At 44.0% G+C, this 23347-nt stretch overlaps 1 protein-coding gene across 1 annotated transcript in view; it reads left to right on the forward strand.

Annotated features, from left to right (window-relative positions):
- LOC149441639 (NACHT, LRR and PYD domains-containing protein 3-like) overlaps positions 1–22031 on the forward strand; it is a 36943-nt gene extending 14912 nt beyond the window's left edge. The window contains exons 4-8 of the mRNA XM_089657128.1: positions 7455–7493; positions 7733–9461; positions 13612–13752; positions 16391–16567; positions 22028–22031. Coding sequence (XP_089513254.1) covers positions 7455–7493; positions 7733–9461; positions 13612–13752; positions 16391–16567; positions 22028–22031 — 2090 coding nt within the window. The remainder of the gene's footprint in view (positions 1–7454; positions 7494–7732; positions 9462–13611; positions 13753–16390; positions 16568–22027) is intronic.
- Positions 22032–23347: the final 1316 nt, after the last annotated feature.

Consider the following 23347-nt stretch of genomic DNA (forward strand, 5'->3'; position numbering starts at 1 on the left):
GGATTACCCGGATGGGGCAGGGGAGGCCGGGCCCTGGGAGGTGGCGACAGGTGCAGACAATGTCTGGATACGGTTTTCTAGATGGGTATATCCATCTTGCAGCATCTTGACGGCTTGGGTCAGGGCTGCCAGGTGCTGGCATATATCTTCCAATGGGGATGGTCCTCTCCCAGGCTCAGTCATGGCCATTTGGTATTGTAAAGAACCGCCTGGTGGTACCTGTAGCAGCCCACTGGTTAGGTTTCCCCAGAGCGCGGAGTCTAAGTCCCAGTACGCTGGTTCACCAGGGCCCCTGATGGTGGGGATGGACTTGGAGCGAACTGAGACCAGGTCGCGGCTCCTGAGTACACCCTCCCATGGTAGAGGGATCCGCCAGAGGTTTCTGCAGGGGGAGAGCCTGATGTGAAGAGGCGGATATGCCAAAGCGAGGTGGATGGATGGATGAGCAGGATCGTGGTCAGACAAGCCGAGTCGGTAGCCGTGGGAGCAGTGCGGTACAAAGCAGCAGGCAGAGAATGGTCAGGTCACACGCCAGGTCAGCAACAGAATATCAGGTCCAATAGGGGGCATCCAGGAGGGAGGTCAGGCAAGCCAGGGGTCAGAGCAGGAGAATACAGCAAGGTCAGGAACAATCCAGTCAGCAACAATCAGGGATCACGAACAGCAAATCAGGAACACAGGGAGACCAAACGGCAACTACTGACAGTGCAGGGCGGTTTAAATATCACGCCCTGCGCTGTCATTGGTGCCAGGCTCGCACCCTCGGCTTCGAGTGCGCATGCACGGATTCCGTCTCTGCCGCGGCCGGCCAGAACCTAGTGCCCGTACACTAGCGTGAATGGGCACAGTGCACCTGCGCCGAGCTGCGGATCGTGGCGGCTCCTGACAGACACCATGATAAACTACTCCAATTTCTTTGATTTAATTTTTACGCCCATCACAACAAAGCAGACAAATTCCTAGCAAAGAGAATTAAAGCACAGAGAGCTATAGCTTGGATTCCATACCTATACCATCCTTTTGCAAGAAATTCTTAAATCCTCAAGCCATAGCGGACACTTTTGCAGACTACTAGAGCTCACTATATAACTTGAAAGAGGATACCTCTACCCCTCAGCCCTCAGAAACCTCCATTCACTCTTTTCTGATGCAGCTATACATCTCCACTCTATCAAATGATCAATTAGAACTGCTTAATACCCCTTTCATGGTACCTGCAATTTAAAAGGTTATACAGGTGAAACTTGAAAAATTGGAATATCGTGCAAAAGTTAATTTATTTCAATAATGCAACTTAAAAGGTGAAACTAATATATGAGATAGACTCATTACATGCAAAGCAAGATAGTTCAAGCCGTTATTTGTCATCATTGTGATGATTATGGCTCACAGCTCATGAAAACCCCAAATCCACAATCTAGTTTGGGCCTCTCCATTCTTCCTCCATACTCGGGGTCCTTGGGCCTCTCCATTCTTCCTCCATACTCGGGGTCCTTGGGCCTCTCCATTCTTCCTCCATACTCGGGGTCCTTGGGCCTCTCCATTCTTCCTCCATACTCGGGGTCCTTGGGCCTCTCCATTCTTCCTCCATACTCGGGGTCCTTGGGCCTCTCCATTCTTCCTCCATACTCGGGGTCCTTGGGCCTCTCCATTCTTCCTCCATACTCGGGGTCCTTGGGCCTCTCCATTCTTCCTCCATACTCGGGGTCTTTGGTTTCCAAATGAGATGCAAAAGTTGCTCTCATCAGAAAAGAGGACTTTGGACCACTGAGCAACAGACCAGGTCTGTTTTTCTTTAGCCCAGGTAAGACGCTTCCAGGAGATTTTGGAGCACTTCATGCTTCCTTCCGCAGACGAGCTTTATGGGGATGCTGACTTCATTTTCCAGCAGGACTTGGCACCTCCTACACTGCCAAAAGCACCAAAACCTGGTTCATTGACTGTGGGATTACAGTGCTTGATTGGCCAGCAAACTCGCCTGACCTGAACCCAGAAGAGAATCTATGGGGCATTGCCAAGAGAAAGATGAGAGACATGAGACCGAACAATGCAGAAGAGCTGAAGGCCGCTATTGAAGCATCCTGGTCTTCCATAACACCTCAGCAGTGCCACAGGCTGATAGCTTCCATGCCACGCCGCATTGAGGCAGTAATTGCTGCAAAATGGGCCCAAACCAAGTACTGAGTACATATGCATGCTTCTATTTTTCAGAGGTCCGATATGTACAATCCTTGTTTTATTGATTGCATGGAATATTCTCATTTTCTGAGATTGTGGATTTGGGGTTTTCATGAGCTGTAAGCCATAATCATCACAATGATGACAAATCACGGCTTGAACTATCTTGCTTCGCATGTAATGAGTCTATCTCATATATTAGTATCACCTTTTAAGTTGCATTGCTGAAATAGATGAACTTTTGCACGATATTCAAATTTTTCGAGTTTCACCTGTATATTTTCTTCCGTCTGGTAAATCTCCAAGACCGGACGGGTTCACTACCAAGTATTATAAACTCTATAAACAGACTTTCTCCCCTTACTTAAGACTATTGTTCCAAGATGCACTTTGGAGGATCCTTGAAAGCCTATGTGGTCACAATTTCTAAACTGGGTAAAGATCCCACCTCACCAGCACATTTTCAGCCAATATCCTTATTAAATACAGATATGAAAATCCATGCTAAGTTGCTGGCAAACTGCCTGATAGATATTATCCCTACTTTAGTAAAACCAGACCAAATGGGCTTCACAAAAAAATAGACATGCAGAAGACACCACTAGGTGCATTATTATTGTCCTACACCATGCAGAGACAAATCAAATGCCTTCTCTGCTTCTCTTTATTTATGCAGAGAAGGTGTTCAATAGGGTACACTGGCAATATATGAGACTGGTACTAGAAAAATTGGGTTTTAAAGGACCAATATTATCAGCTATCCTGGTGTTACACACAACTCCATCCACCCAGGCATATACAGTGGGGATTGAAAGTTTGGGCACCCCAGCTAAAAATTTGTATTAATGTGCATAAAGAAGCCAAGGAAAGATGGAAAAATCTCCAAAAGGCATCAAATTACAGATTAGACATTATTATAATATGTCAACAAAAGTTAGATTTTATTTCCATCATTTACACTTTCAAAATAACAGAAAACAAAAAATGGCGTCTGCAAAAGTTTGGGCACCCTGCAGAGTTAATATCTTGTACTGCCCCCTTTGGCAAGTATCACAGCTTGTAAACGCTTTTTGTAGCCAGCCAAGAGTCTTCCAATTCTTGTTTGAGGTATCTTTGCCCATTCTTCCTTACAAAAGTCTTCCAGTTCTTTGAGATTTCTGGGCTGTCTGTCACGCACTGCTCTTTTAAGGTCTATCCATAGATTTTCAATGATGTTGAGGTCAGGAGATTGTCAAGGCCATGGCAAAACCTTCAGTTTACACCTCTTGATGTAATCCCCCGTGGATTTCGAGGTGTGTTTAGGATCATTATCCATTTGTAGAAGCCATCCTCTCTTTAACTTCAGCTTTTTCACAGATGGCATCAAGTTACCATCCAAAATTTGCTGAAATTTTATTGAATCCATTTTTCCTTCTACTCGTGAGATGTTCCCTGTGCCACTGGCTGCAACACAACCCCAAAGCATGATTGATCCAACCCCATGCTTAACAGTTGGACAGAGGTTCTTTTCATTAAATTCTGTGCCCCTTCTTCTCCAAACGTACCTTTGCTCATTCCGGCCAAAAAGTTCAATTTTAACCTCATCGGTCCACAGAACTTGTTTCCAAAATGCCTCAGGCTTGTCTATATGTTCATTTGCAAAGTTCAAACGATGATTTTTGTGGTGAGGATATAGAAGAGGTTTTCTTATGATGACTCTTCCATGAAGACCATATTTGTACAAGTATCTCTTTATAGTGGAATAGTGTACCACAACTCCAGTGTCTGCCAGATCTTTCTGGAGGGATCGTGCCGTCAAACGTGGGTTTTGAATTGTTTTTCTCACAATCCTGCGAGCTGTTCTGTCTGATATTTTTCTTGGTCTTCCAGATCTTGCTTTAACTTCCACTGTTCCTGATGACTGCCATTTCTTAATTACATTCTGAACAGAGGATATTGACATCTGAAAACGCTTTGCTATCTTCTTATAGCCTTCTCCAGCTTTGTGAGCGTCAACTATTTTCAGTTTCAGTTTTCTAGACAACTGCTTAGAAGAACCCATGGTGCTGATTGTTGGGGCAAGGTCAGATGAGTCTGGGCATTTAAAACCTTTGAGATTGACATCACCTGGTCTTCCCAGACGATGATTGAGAACAATCCATGACACTGGCAGGTCTCAGCTTGGCAAAGGGGGCAGTGCATGCTATAAATTCTGCAGGGTACCCAAACTTTTGCAGACGCCATTTTTTTGTTTTCTGTTATTTTGAAAGTGTAAATGATGGAAATAAAATCTAACTTTTGTTGACATATTATAAGAATGTCTAATCTGTAATTTGATGCCTTTTGGAGATTTTTCCATCTTTCCTTGGCTTCTTTATGCACATTAATACAAATTTTTAGCTGGGGTGCCCAAACTTTCGATCCCCACTGTACCTTAGGGTTATTAGCTAAACCATTTAAGATCTCAAATGGTACACAGGGATGCCCATTGTCACCATCTATATTTAATTTAATGATAGAGCCGCTAGCAGAGACTATTTGTCACAACCCTCTTATTTCTGGGTTCCGCATGAACACCACAAACCATGTCATCAACCTATTTGTGGATGACGTGATCCTTTTATTAACCAACCTACTTATTTCACTACCTGCTGCCCACCAGATTTGAACACACTTTAGCACCCTTTCATATTATAAGGTCAAATTCACCAAATCCTTGATCTTAAACCTATGGGGTACATAAATTCATTCACAACACTAGCAAGCCAACCACTTTACTCCTGGATTGATCATAGCATTCCTTATTTAGGTATAGTTCTGACACCCTCAATATCATCTTTATTGGAGGCCAACTATAACCCACTTATGGAAGATATCAGAACAGAACTTCAAAGATTATCCCCTTTTGAAATATCCTGGACAGGTAGAATAGCCAGATTTAATATGGTAATCTTTCCTAAAATATTGTGTTTTTCACACTCTACCAATTCCTCCTAAACAGGAATACTACGACTTCTATCCAAAATACTTCCCTGCTACATTTGGCAATGCAAGAGGGTGAGATACTGACATGTACATCTTATCTGCCATTGAAAAGTGAGAGGAATAGGTTTGGTAGTCCTTCAGGATTACTATAAAGCCACCCACTTGTCTCAATTAAAATACTGGCCACAACTTCATTCCAAGACCCTATGAGTGGCAATAGAAAAATATCAGACAAAATCTTCCAATCTCTTACTACTACTTATTTGAGATACTTGGAAAGCAATTCACCTGGTCTTACTACCTCCAAATGCACAACCAAGCCTGCTAGACTGGAGAACACTTCTACATAACACCTCCCCAAATAGTCCAAAACATATCATCAAGGTCCTGTTAGAAACTCTGGATCTTCTCATCCCTTACTTGAAACTTAGAAATTGGGTGGACCTTGGAATTAAATGGATAGAAGACCTCTTCAAAGGCAATACGTTAAAAGACATATTGGAGCTCAGAACAGAATATGGGCTTGCCAAGATCGATAACTTAAAAATATATCTGCATAATCAATTTTCTATGTAAATACCACCCTCCCAAAGATTCCATTGAAATATCATCATGGACATACAGTATCCTTCTTCCAACTCCTCAAACATTAGAGAATTCTCCTTATTTTATAATCTCCTTTAACACAAAATTATGTTTATTAATGGGAATCAGACCTTCATCAATCTTTTACTCCTTCTCAATGGCTCTGGGCATTTACAGTAAATAATATATATAAAGTTCCCTACTGCATGAATCATTGGGAATTACTTCAAAAATGAACCACTAGATGGTACCTTACTCCCTACCAACTGTCCAAATTTTCACCAAAGAACTCAGCCCTCTGCTGGAGACCAGGTAGGTAACATATAGCATATATTCTAGACCTTACCCATTTTTGGAATGTGATATTTAAGCAAATATCTGCCACAACAGGTGCACTGTTATTGTCCAATCCTGCTTTAGCCATTTTGAACTAAAAAATTTATGAAATTCCTCCGCCGTTCCTAACAACCACTGCTCAGCAAAAACATTGATAGACACACAACAGAAAAAGTGCCAGGCCCCTAATACATTGGGGGCTATAGCCTTAGTCAAATTGAACTATTCATATGAAGGCTCCCTAGCCATTAGCTAAGGCAAATGTGATATCTTTGATAAATATGGAAACCGTGGTCAGATTGGTGTTGAACCACTGTACTACTGTTTAACTACGTTACTTAAGTTTTGGATTGCTAACAGAGAAATTATTTATTTCCAAGTGTTAGTAGTGTTGTATGTTATGGACTTCCCTGAAGAGAAAACATTTTGATGCTTACCATCTATGCACACTTGAAATTTTGAAACTAATAAAAAATATTATTTGAAAAATATATAAATACATAAATTAGTGTCTATAAACAATTAATATCAATATTCACATTAAGACCCAATGGTGCGGTTGAATTCATCTCATATACCCACCATGTCTCTAATTTAGACACCTGTTGTACCCTACTTGAACCCCTCCAATGTGGATCTATTGTGTCTATAGCCCAAAACTGCAAACCTTTTGGATTTCTGTGGTGGCATTTCCAAAAGTGGGCAGATAAACTGTGTGCCTTGTGTCCTCCTGAAATATTGTAAATGTGCTCTCTCAATATGTTCCTCAGCCTGTGTGCATATTGTTTACTGCAGGGACATTGCAGTAAGTAAACTATAAATCTAGTATTACATGTGAGGAAGAATGCAATCTCATAGTCTTTCCTTGTACCAATGGAACAAAAGCTAGTGGCTTTTTTCCACCTTACTCTACTTTACACATTACACAGCTATTACATGGATAGAAGCCCATCAACTGAGAGAACAATTGCACTATTGCCTATTATACAGAACCTCTACATTTATAGCTGTATTCCTGGGGGACCCTCTTGACTGTTGTTCGGTGTTCTGAGCTTTGTGTCTCATGCATCCACCTGAACCGCCATCAGAAAGAGGAGTCAGAGGCTCCAGATTTTAAGTGTGTGTCTGTAAAACCCTGCAAAGAGAATCGGGTGCTTTTCTGGTCCCCCCCACTATGGTCAAATATCACTGCAATGTGCTGAAATGTTACCAGGCGACAAAAACATTACCCATCACCTGCATGTAGAATTTGGAAGAGGAGAGGCTCCAATCTCCAGAGGGTTGGTGGGATAATGGTATCTGGGAGGATCTGCTACATTAATAACTCTCCTAATATGTTATACATTTCAGAGGTTTGTCAGGACTAATCCGTTTCCTAATCTTATTTCCAGTCAAACTGAAGCAGATGGCACAAGACAACAGATCATCAGGTTAGTAGGACATCCATGCTTGATATGAAATTTCTTCTGGATGAACATTTTGTTCTGTTGTAGTTTAGATGATGTGTACAAAGTTTGCATGCTTCCACCATCCTCCTGTATTTGATGGAATATATTCTTTTAAGGTTAATATTTGGATTGATAGTTAGAATACAATATTTCAACTCTGTCTTATAAATACTATTTCATGTATGTATGAGGAATAAAATATTCTCCTTTCTCTCATAAAGAACGCAGAAAGGAATGCAGAAAGTCTGTGAAAGAGAGGTACCAGAGGATTAAAGACTATAACTACTGTATGGGGGAGGCTGTTCATCTACAAATAAGATACACCAAGTTATCAATGAGAAGAGGACACCAGAATAAAAAGGAAAAGGAAGAAGAACTAAGGAGTTCAGGCACAAGACATCAACAGATCATGGAGAAAAGATCTGAATACTCCCCAACCACAATCCAGGCTCTTTTTGACCCTGATGAAGATGGTTTCATCCCTAACATTGTGGTGTTACAAGGACCTGCTGGGATTGGAAAAACAATGACCTCCAAGAAGATCATGCTGGACTGGGCCTCTGGGATACTCTACCAAGACAAGTTTGAATTTGTGTTTTATCTGAGCTGTAGAGAATTCAACACCATCCCTGGAAACATAAGCCTTGCAGGACTTTTATCCAGAGACTGCAGACTGCCGAGTTCAGATGACCTTCTGTCTATTCTGAAGGATCCTGGAAATCATAGAAAACTTCTCACTATAGTTGATGGGTTTGATGAACTGAAGTGGACTCTGGAAGAGACATCTGAGGTTTGCCTTGACATTACTATAGAAACCCATAAAGAGATAATTCTTCAAAGATTCCTCAGGAAACAGGTTCTCCAACAGTCTTCTCTGATAATCACCACAAGGTCACTGGCCATGGAGAAACTTAACACATCCATTGATGATCCTTGCAATGTGGAAATCCAGGGATTTACAAGGGAAGATCGAGAAGAATATGTCCATAAATACTTTGGAAATAAAGACGATGCAGACAAGGTTCTCAGTATAATAAAAGACAATGAAGTTCTGTACACCATGTGTGCCGTCCCCATCACATGCTGGATTGTCTGCACTGTAATGAAACAAGAAATAAAGAAAGATTTGGGATTAATTCGGTGTTATACAATTACTTTAATTTACCTTCTATACCTGGAGGTTCTGATAACCCATCACAGCAAGAAGGAGCAGTCAGTACGCAGGAAACAAACCTGTCTGAAGAAGCTGTGTGCTCTGGCCAATCAGGGAGTTCTGAACCAACAAATCCTATTTGAGAAGAAAGATCTAGAAAGACATGGACTTTCTCTGTCTGAGGTGGAGTCTGTATTTCTGAATGAGAACATCTTTCATTGGGACGTCCGCACCCAGACCTGCTACAGCTTCATCCACCTGAGTGTACAGGAGTTCCTTGCTGCTCTGTATTATGGGATGGATAATAAGTTTGGATTTCTGAAAGGCACTTTCCTCCCGGAGATCTGTAAAGGGGAATCACTCTTTGGCTTCAGTTCAGATTACCCACATTTAGTATTAGCTATACAGTTCCTGTTTGGTCTCTTAAATGAAAAGCAGGTGAAGACATTCTCAGAGAGCACAGGCATCCACATCTCACTCCGAGCCAAGCCTGCAATGAAAAAATGGGCCATGAAGAACAACTATTACATTTTCCGTACTCATACCATCTTCTGTCTGTATGAGACTCAGGATGAGGACTTCATTAGGAACGTCATGTCTGGTTGTTCAAGGTTGAAGCTGTACGGCTCACGTACTGATCACTTGTGGATGGACAGTAATTATTCCAAGCAGCTGAACTATTGCTTGAAAGCTTTGAAGAGAGAATGTTTTCAGTCTTTAGATTTTGATTCACTCACTGTGGGTCCAGAGTGCCAGAAAAACCTATTTCCATTCCTACACAGGAGTCAGAAAGTTGGGTAAGTGAGTGTGAGGATATCCTAACTGAACTCCGAGAATGGGCAGGAACCTGCATACAGTATAATGGTGATGATCAGACATGTTCTCCATCTACCACACTTATTACAAGTCCATGGAACTCATGCTTTCCTCAGTCCTAAATGGTGTTTCCCCACATATCACCTTATACACAACTTCTGGTAAAATCATTATTTATATTGTATTAACCCTTTCATTGGCACCCAATTATACCATTTATCACACACATGATAACATTTTACCAAAATTTACTGAAAGTGTTACTAAACCCCAGACCCTGCATTCTCTATTTCCTCTTTCTCCAGACCCCACATTCTCTATATCTGCTCTCCCCAGACCCCACATTCTCCATATCTGCTCTCCCACAGTACACACAACATGGAAATGCAATTATTTTAATAAATATAAACTGCTGAATACCTTTTCTCATCTGCAGTATATAGCAGTCTTGTGACTTATATCAGTGTCCAGCTGAACACTGGTTAAAGCTTGTAGGAGGAGTTTTCAGTCTCTCACTGCCCTATGAGATTGAATGACCCCTGACTCTCTGTCTGGGCAGCACTGATTGGCTCTGTGCTGATCACATGCACTCTCCCAAGAAAAAAAAACCTCTCTAGCAGTACACACCAAACTGAGCACGTGCAGAGTGTTCCCGAAGCTGTGTTCTATCAGTAGATGAAATGGGGACTGCGGAAGAAGGGGAGGATCAGAGAAGACAGGATCAAACAGCGTTTTTACACAATGCAGAGGATTAACCCCTTAGGTTCCACAGTGAGTATAACAAGCATGCTTTACTGCATCTACAGCCTGATGTCACTGTTGGGGGTTTAGGAACACTTGAACCCCACAAAACTTCCCATTTTCTTAAAGCAGATGGGCTGGAGAATACAAAGATGGTCTTTGGGGTTTATATTTTGTATATTTGTGTAAAATTGAAGAAACCTAAAAACAAACCTGCAAAGAAGTCACAAAATGTTTTCTAATCAGGGCCGTAGATAATTTTTTTTCCTGGTGGGGTTCAGCCTTGGGCACCTAAGGTACAATAATTTGACAGCACGCCTGCCATGATGTGACAAAATGTGGGTGGGACAAATTGGGGTGTAAACTTGACCCTGTTCCCTGTGTACACAGTAACATAGGTCAGTCCTTAGACTCTCACTTGTAGCACAGCAATTAAAACAAACTTCAGCATATTGATCTGTAAAAAATCCATTACCAGTGACTGCTGAGCAACCAGCATCTGTTGTACAATATAGCATATATAATGCAGGGGTCAGGAGTATGTCATATACACTATAACACAGATAATACAGGAATCAGGAGTATGTCATGTACACTATAACATAGATAATGCAGGGGTCAGGAGTATGTCATATACACTATAACACAGATAATACAGGAATCAGGAGTATGTCATGTACACTATAACATAGATAATGCAGGGGTCAGGAGTATGTCATATACACTATAACACAGATAATACAGGAATCAGGAGTATGTCATGTACACTATAACATAGATAATGCAGGGGTCAGGAGTATGTCATATACACTATAACACAGATTATACAGGAATCAGGAGTATGTCATGTACACTATAACATAGATAATGCAGGGGTCAGGAGTATCTCATGTACACTATAACATAAATAATGCAGGGGTCAGGAGTATGTTATGTACACAATAACACAGATAATACAGGAATCAGGAGTATGTCATGTACACTATAACATAGATAATGCAGGGGTCAGGAGAATGTCATGTACACTATAACATAGATAATGCAGGGGTCAGGAGTATGTCATGTACACTATAACACAGATAATACAGGAATCATGAGTATGTCATGTACACTATAACTTAGATAATGCAGGGGTCAGGAGAATGTCATGTACACTATAACATAGATAATGCAGGGGTCAGGAGAATGTCATGTACACTATAACATAGATAATGCAAGGGTCAGGAGAATGTCATGTACAATATAACATAGATAATGCAGGGGTCAGGAGTATGTCATATACAATATAGAATAGATAATGCAGGGGTCAGTGTGTATTAGCTTTTTATATAACCCAGTGCAGTTTTATAGCGGTAGCTCAGTGTAGTGTGATAGCGATAGCCTGGTGCCGTGTTATAGCGGTAGCCTGGTGCCGTGTTATAGCGGTAGCCTGGTGCCGTGTTATAGCGGAAGCTCGGTGCCATGGTATAGCGGTAGCCTGGTGCGGTGCACAAACATATTGCACCAAAGCACCAAAATCCCATCCCACACAGTAAAATAAAGTGATATAAATCCCCATCATGTCTGAAAGACCAAGAAGAAGAGGCAGATGCTCACAGACAGCTAAGAGGGCCTGGTATGGCTTTTAGAGGGAACCCCATGCACTTTAAAAAAAACATTTTCACTGTGGGTTCCCTCCTAACCTTCCTACCAAACCTAAAGCACCTGGTTAGGATTGGGGGGACCACACTCTGTATTTTGGGTTTTTTTAAAAAAAAGTCAGTCCTCCTGCGGCAGGTTCTATACATTGTACAGATGTCTAACTTTGCAGGTAGTTTAAGGGGACCCCCCCAGGCATGATATTTAAAGGAATTTTTCAATTGTTTTGTACTTTTAAGCAATGAAAAATGACTGCCGCTTTAATAACTGTACTTTTTGAATTATTTTTTCACTGATTCATGTCCCTCAGGGCAGTACCCAAGTCCCCATACCCATTTTATGGCCAATACCTTACATATCAAGGAAATCTGAAAGGCAGGGGTTCTACAAGGAATGTAGAGGAATTCTACAAGGAAGGGGGGTTTCAAGTAAAGGGGGAGGGATTCTACAAGTTAGGGGATGGATTCTACAAGTAAGGGGGAGGGATTTTACAAGTAATGGAGAGGGGTTCTACAAGGAGGGGGATGGGTTCTACAAGTAAACGGGAGGAACTCTGCAAGGAAGGGGGAAATTATTCTACAAGCAAAGGGGGAGGAATTCTACAAGTAAGGGGGATGGGTTCTGCAAGGAGGGGGATGGGTTCTACAAGCAAAGGGGTTTTACAAGGAAGGGGAGGAGTTCTACAAGAAGAAATGAATCCAGCTGTCACATTTATAGATACATTTCTGGCCTCTATTGTGTCCATGGCCTTGTGTGCAACATCTTTCTGTCCCACCATAATTGTTCCACCTGTAGTGGTAATAAAAAGAGATGTTTTCTTCTGGAGAAACCTGGAATCCCCAGAGTTATTCCTCTGTTTAGAAAAGTCGGTGAAATTGGAGAATCTAAGATTCCTCCACCTTGACATTTTTTCCTCCACTACAAATCCAATCTTGTCTCCCTGGAAATCACAAGTCAGAAGGTTCCCTCTTCATGTCTTCCTTTCCTATTGTCTAATATACAGAATAGACCCCCAACATGAAAGGATTATGGGGTCTTGTAATAAGTAGAGATACAGAGGGTTCCCCTAAAATTGTATGGGGATGAGATGACCAGTGAGGTGAAATGACAGCAATCCCTCACATTTCCCTTCATAGACCCCCCATGATTGTGATATTGTGTCCCAGCAATAGATTCTATGACCTTCTCAGTGTGTCTGCACCTCATAGAATTTGTCCAGTGTTCAGCAGTTGTGCAGTCTGACATATCACCCTCCTCCTGCCATTCAGGTGTGATCTGCCAGTCATTCATTGGTGGGAAGGAATGGGTTTGTCCAGCCAATGGAGGGAAAGCGTAGTATTCAGAGATTTTGGGGATGGAAATAATGCCAGGGGTGTGACATCATCATCCCAACATTGGAGAGGGCCAATTGTCTGCAGAAGTGGGTGGAGATGGAAATGCCTGGATTGCATTATATATTTGGAACCAAAGTGGTGTTCCAGGATTTTCCAGAATCTGTTGATGTATAGAAACCCCTGTGTAGGTAGACAGGTGACCATGTATACATATCAGGGGCTTCCTTTAAGTTTTGTCTGGAGTGTAACTTCAAACACTGCTCAAAGCCACCAGTGAAAAGTCCTCATCAGATCCCGTATGGGACTGTAGAGTCAGAGGGAAGGCAGCCATGTGGAAATGTTGATTGTTACATTTTTATTCTTCTTGTAATGGTAATCCATTCTTGGTGATAATTAATATCTCATTATTGTGCTTTAGATTTCAGTATTGTACTATTTCCAGTAAAGATTGTCCAGGAGAGGACAAAGCTGAAGCTGAAGAATCCTTTTCACAAGATCAAATGAACTCTGTTAATCTTTCCTTTCTGATTAACCTGGAGAGTAAAATTCAGGAATTAGAGTAAGTATAATCTGTGATCCTGCAGTGATTGGGAAATGTGATGTCTTGTGATTGTTCCCGTCTCTAGCTGGAGGGAATACTAAGAGCTCAGTTTTGGAAAGATTGAGTTTGAGGAAGTGGAGTGACATCCATGCCGATATGCCGCTTAGTAGGTTATTAATGCGAGAGGAGACTGAAGGGTGAGGTGAGGAGGAGACTGAAGGGGTGAGGTGAGGAGGAGACTGAAGGGGTGAGGTGAGGGGTAGAAAGATAGATTTGTGTGTCATCAGCATAGAGGTGGTAGTTGAAGCCGTGGGAGGTTATCAAGTGACCAAGGGAGGAGGTGTAGATGGAGAAGAGAAGGGGTCCAAGGACAGAACCTTGCGGGACCCCAACAGAGAGAGGGAGTGAAGAGGAGGTGGCAGCGTACATCTATCCGAATAGACATAGTAATGAATCTGAATGAATCCAAAAAAGTTCTAACAACATTTTCAGATACATTAGGTAGCAGCTTGTTAAGGAGGAGGCAACCGCTGCATCCTGACAGAGGGATCCCCGCTGTCAACAGAATGTAAACAAAACAAGTGCCGGTTTAAAAAAATAAATAATAAAAAAACAGCATAGAGGCCCCCCCAATCCATACCAAGCCCATTGGATCTGGTATGGATTTTGAGGGGGATTTTGAGGGGAACCCCGTGCCAAAATTAAAAAACAGAATAGGGTCTCCCCCCAAAAACATACCAGACCCTTATCCAAGCATGCAGATTGGTAGGCCAGGAAAAGGGAGAACAAGGGAACATATAGTATAGTAGCTGGTCAATAAGCATCATACCTGGCAGAGGTGACAGGTTCTCTGGTAGTGAGGGGGTTGGTGTTCTGCCTATCTCCTAGTGGTCAGTTCCTCAGAAGTATCTGGGACCAAATCCATGGTATGGAGATCTCATGTACCTGGCCACATGGTATGGGAGAGCTGAGGAGTAAAGTGAAGTGAACACATGAGATATGTCCTAGGTACACAGCGGAACCCCATTCTGTCACTGGTAGTGAGGGGGTTGGTGTTCTGCCTATCTCCTAGTGATCAGTTCCCCAGAAGTATCTGGGACCAAACCCATGGTACGGAGATCGCATGTACCTGGCCACATGGTATGGGAGAGCTGAAGAAGTAAAGGGAAGTGAACACATGAGATATGTCCTAGGTACACAGCGGAACCCCATTCTGTCACTGGTAGTGAGGGGGTTGGTGTTCTGCCTATCTCCTAGTGATCAGTTCCCCAGAAGTATCTGGGACCAAACCCATGGTACGGAGATCGCATGTACCTGGCCACATGGTATGGGAGAGCTGAAGAAGTAAAGGGAAGTGAACACATGAGATATGTCCTAGGTACACAGCGGAACCCTATTCTGTCACTGGTAGTGAGGGGGTTGGTGTTCTGCCTCTCTCCTAGTGGTCAGTTCCCCAGAAGTATCTGGGACCAAACCCATGGTACGGAGATCTCATGTACCTGGCCACATGGTATGGGAGAGCTGAAGGAGTAAAGAGAAGTGAACACATGAGATACATCCTAGGTGTACAGGGGAACCCCATTCTGTCACTGGGAGTGAGGTGGCAGAGGTATCGCTGGGCTGGTGGAGAGAACATGGGCTCAGTGTGTCCCTCCTAATGCTACATACAATGAGGAAGGTGTGTAGTGACATGGGATGTATATTACACAGCTGCACATGGTGTACAACTCATCTGTAGGCCGGGGTTCTGCCTAACCATTGACTTTCACATTAACACAGCCCCACCTGGTCCTGGGCATTGATGAGTGTGCACAGAAGAGGAGCAGTACCCCTGCCTGCAGAGCGAGTAACCCCGCCCACAGGGAGCCGGGGAGGATCCTGGGACAGAGAAGGTTTTTTACCTTAGAATTTGTTAGTGTCAAAGAAAACGTTAGAACCACTATAACCTCTTCACACTGACAGTACACATAAATTCGGCTGGGCCTTGACGCCGAGCAGCCGCATATTTGCATACCATTTGTAAACAAACACATGCTGAGAGTGCATGCCCTGTGAGCTCCCAGCACATGGGTAGGCATCTCATGGAAAGGTCCTGATCTCTCCTTGCGATCAGGACATTTCCAATCATGTGATTGCCATGACAGCGATCACATGACCCAAAACCCTGCCCTGCCTCCCAGTGTCAGAAATCCCTTAAAGGGCCAGGAGGAGCCAGTGTGAAGGGGTTAAAGAGTTCAGTATTGATGAGTCAAGTCTCCTTTATACATGTGATATCAGCCTTAAGCTCCTATTCACATTGTTTTCATGCAGCAATACTCATGGGTTTTCCTATTATTATTTCCTATGTGGCCGGTTCCCATCTATGTGCCACAGTTTAGTGTGAAAGGGAATCTATATGGAGCCATTCACCCCTCCAATGTGTACATCACCACGTATGCTGCAATGTACCCGCAAGAGTGTAAATCCAGACTTTTCAGGTGGGTGACAACTCGCCTCCATTTCACAGGAGAGGTCCAACCAATATTCCATGAAATCATCCATCCGAATGTCCCAACATCTCATTCTCTAAGACCTGCCCACTGATTATTCATTGGAATGTGACTACTTCTGCCACTGGAAGAACATTTCACCTCTCTTCTCCTGTTTCTTTCACCAGTATTGTTGCCTGTAATGTGACATTATCGTGCTGTAATGATCTTCGCTCACTTATCACCACAAACCCAACTCTGACCAGACTGGAGATAATATTGGATGATGATAAGAAGATGTCAGACTCAGAAATGGATCGTTGTTATGAGGTCCTCCAAAATGCCGGCTTCACTGTATATAGAAGGTAAGAAGTGTTATATTTGGAGTAACACACATACTAAGTCTTAGAATGTGAAGAGTAAAATGTAGACCACATTGGATGGTGATGAGATGATGGAAGGGGGACATTGTTGGGAGGTCTTCTGACACCCAGGCTGCACTGTAATGAAAATGGAAGGACGGGGTGACAACCATTCTATACAATGTCTGTAGAACCCATTGAAGGTCTCTGGAGTTATACAGATAATGAGATGACTGAGATTTCCTGTGCCAGTCACAGATTTCCCAGATGATTGAGAATTTATTCCTCATCCCAAGTTTTATCGTTACAGATGAGTGGATGAGGAACATCAGATCAGCCAGGTCCTACAAACTCCCACAAGGTTTTACCTTTAAAGGATAAGTTCACCTTTTGGGAACACGTTACATGCTCCACCCACTTTTAGGGTGGAGCATGTAACATGTTCCTAATGCTGCAGTCGCTGCCCACTGCCCCCCCACTGACAGAAATACGGGGAGAAGTTCCCTATACTAGTCTGTTTTTGAGAACCACGTGGCTATGTGGGGCTCTGCCCACACAACCACATCATTCCTTCACAGCGCTCTGTGAATGAATGAATTGCAAGTCTTAGCGGCTGTCGGCTTGCAGTTTTCAATGAACCGCCACAGAGCTGTGGAGCGCCATGGTAGTTCATTGAATCTTCCTGTCAGTATATCTGCTTTCTCGTACATCCCGTATGGGAGTTGATATACTAACAGATCTGCAGAAAACTTGCATGGCACGAGTGATCTGCTGACCGCTGGCACAATGCTTTCCAGGCTCTTGTAGACAAAAAAAATAAATACACATTTTTTGCAAAAAAATAAATGCAAAAAAAGTGCATTTATTATTTTTGCTCAAAAGGTGAACTTATCCTTTAAAGAAAAATCACTCCCCCCCATCCTCAGCTGTCTGTGCAATGTATCATTATAACTGATCAGACCTCAGCCTGTACACATGACAGCCCAGCACACCAGGCATACAGTCTGCTATCCCAATAGTTGGATGGCCACGAGTGTGTGGCCCCTGCCATGGTGAGGGCCCCTCAGTATTAGGTGGGTGATTCACAAAGTGGTGGAGGGCTCAATAAATGGGGGACATTTAATCATCTAAAGTGTGAGGACAGAGGGGATGGTTTTGTGTATTTGCATACTGGGGTCAGGTATGAAGAGATCACACATCCCACCATCTACATACAATCTACATCAGATCTCCTCCCAGCATAGGAGACCTCTGACATACATTGTACGGCTGCAGATTTGTACATTACACATCACACACATATCCAGGAAGACAGAAAATACTTCCCATTAGTATGTAACACCCTCCTAGATACACTAGAGGGAATTACACCCTAAATGGTTAGTCAGGAGCTGGTTAGCAGCTTGGGTGTAACAGCCGGATGCGTCACATTTGGGACAGCGCTCAGGGACTCTGCAGGACAGCCTCTCTGGAATTTCCCCTGTTCTGAGGTTCTCATCGGGGGCCTTGGAGGCAGTGGGTGTATCTGAAGAGTAGCTGGCTGCACTCTCAAAGGGACTTCAGCCAATCCCTGGTGGGAGGCTCAGCAAGGGGATGGGACTCTCTTGGAAGTGATAGAGACTGCTTAGTCAAGAGTGTGGGGAGTCAGGTGGAGGAATGGAGAGAGGAGAGGAAGATGTAGCTGGGGGAGGAAGGCTGCCAGGAGGCCTGGTGGGAGGGTCCTGCCTGCACGCCTGGTACTGGAGAGGAGGAAAGCTCAAGACTCACTGATCCCCTGAGAGAGGACCACCTGTGTGGCAAGGAGGGAGCCACCCAGATGATAGGCCTGGAAGCAGCAGCCATTCCACTGATCATGCAGGAGAGGATCTGAGTGGGTACACCAACACCCCCTGGGTGGATAGGGGAAGGAACACTCTGGTGGGGAACCATTTCAGTCCTGTTCTAGTGACTGTGCACCCCAACTTAAAGTGACAGGAGCCTGATCCCCTGCTCAGGAAAGGAATTACTAGATTGTGGGGTGGAAGAGGAGTTCATCTAGAATCTGGGCATCACCACTGGAGTTGCTGGCTAGCACTCGACCAGGATTGTGTACTTTAAAGGAGAAGCTGTTAAAGCATAACTAAAGGCTTCATTTTGCTTTTCTAAAAATAACAAACATGTCGACACTTACCTGCTGTGTGTAGTGGTTTATCACTGAGCAGCCTAGATCTTCTGGATTCCCCCACAAATTCTCCTGGCCCCTTCCCCTGTCAGGTGCTCCCACAGCAAGCAGCTTGTTATGGGGGCACCTGCTGCTCCATGTGTCCATTCATACATGGAGTCATGGCTCGGCCCTGCCCCCTCTATTCTCTTTGGCTCCCATTGCTGTCTCAGCCAATGAAAAGAGGGAATCCAAGGATAGCCGAGACTCCAGTGAACATCGCTGGATCAAAAGGGGGCTTAGCTGAGAATTGGGGGGCTGGGGGGGAGCTGCTGCACAGAGAAGGGTTTTTTACCTTCATGCATAGAATTTATAATGGTAAAAAAAACCTTGAGCCTTTACAGCCAGTTTAATAGTTCAGGAAGTGTGTCTTCAAGATTTCAGTTCCCTTGGGCATCTTATGCATCCCTTACCCATCCAAGTTCAATCCCCTTAATGAAAAAACAAAACCAATGCTTAAGGCCTGATTTCTTTTTTTTTTGTTCTCCAAAAATATTTTATTAAAGAAAAAGGCATAGCAAAGCAAATACAACTACGGATCGCAGTCCGAGAATAGACACAATAAACGGCGTCCCGTATCGCAGACGGGTCAGACATATAGATTACAATGCAATCATATCGTAACAATGCAGTAAGACAAGTGTATATTACATGTATGCAGATATGAAGAGTTTACTAGACCCATGTAATGATGAGCTTTTATGATGGGGGGTACGAAGTGTCGGGTAAGGGTAGCTTTGAAGAGGTTGCGTGTTCTGTGTTGTGATTACAAAATGTGTTACCTAGAAGTATTTGCATCTGTAAGGAAGTAACTGCTATATTCTGTTGAGGAAATGTGGATGATGTGAGTATTTACTAAAGGAAGAATAAAGATAAGTCTGAGAAAACAGAACCGGTAGAGAAAGGAATGTGAAGCGGTGTAATTGGAAGGGAGGGTGGGAAAAAACAATAACGATAATAAATTATTCCTTTACTTCTCTTTCCTACCCTTTCCTTTCTCCCCTTTCCTCCTCCAAATATGAATTTGGGGGAAGGAGAAGAAGCAATGGAGGGACAGATAAGTGCGGTTAAATGGATCATATTCTTATGTAGGAGCCGAGCCGGTGAAGTCATAATTTAGTTTAGCAGATAATATGCATATGGACAATCAATAGGGCAAGATATGGGTCAAACACTCCGACGCCCGTTATGCAACAAGTTTTCAACCCATCTAATTGTAAATCTAAAATCTCCTTAACCACTTGCCTACCAGGCACTTATACCCCCTTCCTTACCAGGCCAATTTTCAGCTTTCAGCGCTGCCGCACTTTGATTGACAATTGCGCGCTCATGCAACATTGTACCCATATGAAATTTTGATCATTTTTTTCTCACAAATAGAGCTTTCTTTTGGTGGTATTTAATCACCACTGGGCGCTTTACTTTTTGCGCTATAAATTAAAAAAAGTGCAAAAAATTTGAAAAAAAAAGAAAAAAGTTTATTTGTTTCTTTTATAAAATTTTTCAAACAGGTATTTTTTCTCCTTCACTGATTTGCGTTGATGAGGCGGGACTGATGGGCACTGATAGGCGGCACTGATGGGCACTGATAGGCGGCACTGATGGGCACTGATAGGCAGCACTAAAGGGCACTGATAGGCAGTACTAATGAGGTGGCACGGATAGGCGGCACTGATAGACAGCACTAATTAGGGGTCACGGATAGGCGGCACTGATATGCAGCACTGATAGGCGGCACTGATAGGTGACACTGATGATGGGTACTGATAGACGGCACTGACTGGCATCACTTCTGGGCACTGACTGGTGGCACTGACTGGCACAACCCCTGGGCACTGACTGGTGGCACTGACTGGCAGCACTGCTGGGCTGCACTGGTGGGCGGCACTGGTGGGCAGCACTGGTGGGTGGGCACAGGTGGGTGGCACTGGTGGGCACAGGTGGGTGGGCACAGGTGGGTGGCACTGCTGGGCACATGTAGGTGGCACTTCTGGGCACAGCTAGGTGGCACTGCAGAGTGGCACAGGTGGGGGCACTGCTGGGCACAAGTGGGCGGGGCTAGTGGGCGCACTGCTGGGCGGAACTTGCGGGTGTCACTGCTGGGCACCGATCATCAGGGCACTGATCATCAGTGCCCTGATGATCGGTGCCGATCCCCGCTCTGACAACTGCCGGTTCTCGGCAGTACTTTCCTCACGATCTGACAGCGTGAGGAAAGTGCAGCCGAGAACCGGCACTTGCATTTCCCTGTGATCAGCGTGTCATTGGACACCGCTGATCACGTGGTAAAAGGCCGGTGGGATCGGCCTTTCACCACATCACGTGATCAGCTGTGTCCGTAGGACACAGCGATCACGGAGATCGCCGGGTGCGCGCCCCCTGGGGCGCGCAGGAGAGCGCGTTATGGGAGGACGTCATATGACGTCCACTCAGAACTGGCCGGCCGCGGTGAAGCCGTCATTCGGCTATGCGCGGTCGGCAAGAGGTTAATGAACTGGACATTCTCTGAAACATCATTACGTATAACCATTCAGTGTGGGGGTCTAGATTGGACATGCAGTGTTGTGTGGTAGGTAGTGGTAGTTTTTGAAGTGACTCCAACATCCCCATGTTTTCCTGAATCTATGGGGTGTTCCTGCAACACAGAAATCAGTTCCTCCATTTCCTCAATTTTGTTGATCCTGGTAAACCATTCTCGAATAGTAGGGACATGTGTGGAGCGCCAATGAACTGGGATACACTGTTTTGCTGCGTTTACCATATACAGGGCCAACGATTTACGGTACGTCTTAAAAGGGAATGAGGAGTGGTGGAGCAAGAATTGTGCGGGAGAGGTCTAGAGCGTACGTAGTCACTTGTGCTGATTTCTGACCATGGATGAATGTGGATGTGGGGAATGCTAATGGACTGGCAGTGCAGGACTATAGGGGAACCCAAATTCAACAGCCGCTCCTGATGGGCTGAGGATACATATATAAAAATGACCATCATTTCTTACAGAGCACACTATGAGCTCCCCCTTTTCCATCATCACAGGAACATTTCCTCCTCTAACACTCTCCATTTATTCTTCTATGCAGGGGTAGAGGTTACTGGAATGTGTCTATATCCAGAAGATTAGAAAATGGTCTTTGGGAACTCGACTAGATCTATATAGGTAATACTCGGATCCTGATATGAAGAGAATGTCCAGAATGGAATCATATCAGATTGACCTGTTCATGATACTGATTATTCATCATTTTCCTTTCCTTCACATTCAGATGATGATTCTACTGACTGATTTCTACTGAACGTTCTTCTGGAATGAGTGATTTGTCCTTCCTCCAATTCCTCCATTTTTATATTGTATTGTTACTCCTTCATGTATTCATTACTACAAAATAAAAATGTGATTTTTGGATCTTCACACCAAAACTGCCACCACTGATGAGACCAGCTTCAAATTCCTGTTCATGACATGAAGATTCCTCCTACAGAAGTAGAAGACACTAAAAACACAGTTACCGTGTGGTGAGGACAGGGGCAGGGTGATCTCCATCCTTCATCCCAATTCTCCTTTGTGGACAGATGAGGACAGTGGGAGGCAATCTCCAGCCTTCATCCCAATTCTCCTCTGTGGATGGATGAGGACAGTGGGGGACGATTTCCATCTTTCATCCCAATTCTTCTCTGTGGATGGATGAGGACAGTGGGGCCGATCTCCATCCTTCATCCCAATTCTCCTCTGTGGACGGATGAGGACAGTGGGGGAGGGGCAATATCCATCCTTCATCCCAATTCTCCTGTGTGGAGGGATGAGGACAGTGTGAGGCAATCTCCATCTCAATTCTCCTCTGTTAAAGGATGAGGACAGTGGGGGGCGATCTTGAGCCTTCGCCCCAATTTTCTTCTGTGGATGGATGAGGACAGTGGGGGGCGATCTCCATCCTTCATCCCAATTCTTCTCTGTGGACAGATAAGAATAGTGTGGTGGTTATCTCCATTCTTCATCCCAATTCTCCTCTGTGCATGGATGAGGACATTGGGGGGTGATCTCCATCCTTCATACCAATTCTTCTCTGTGGACAGATAAGATCAGTGTGGGGGTGTCTCCATTCTTCATCCCAATTCTCCTTTGTGCATGGATGAGGACAGTGGGGGGGAGTGATCTCCATCCTACATCCCAATTCTCCCCTGTTAACGGATGAGGACAGTGGGGGGTGATCTCCATCCTTCATCCCAATTCTTCTCTGTGGACAGATAAGAACAGTGTGGGGTGATCTCTATTCTTCATCCCAATTCTCCTCTGTGGACAATGAGGACAGAGGGGGGGTGATCTCCATCCTTCATCCCAATTCCCCTCTGTGGACAGATGAGGACATACCGGACTTGGATCTGAAGGCGCTCCAACCACTAGTCTCTGTATCGCCAGACACAGATCTAAGAAATACAAATCACACACATAGAACAGTACTGGAGATAACAGCAGTATTAAATATGTGTTGAAGATACAGTAATATAACCTACAAAAGTCCTGCAAGATCAAAGAAAAAACAATAAATGTGGTACTGCTGGCCACGGTTAATTGTCTTCCCATATAC

Source organism: Staurois parvus, unplaced genomic scaffold (assembly GCF_062004578.1).
Source record: "Staurois parvus isolate SC_StPar_1 unplaced genomic scaffold, SC_StPar_1.0 ptg000965l, whole genome shotgun sequence".
Classification (NCBI taxonomy): domain Eukaryota; kingdom Metazoa; phylum Chordata; class Amphibia; order Anura; family Ranidae; genus Staurois; species Staurois parvus.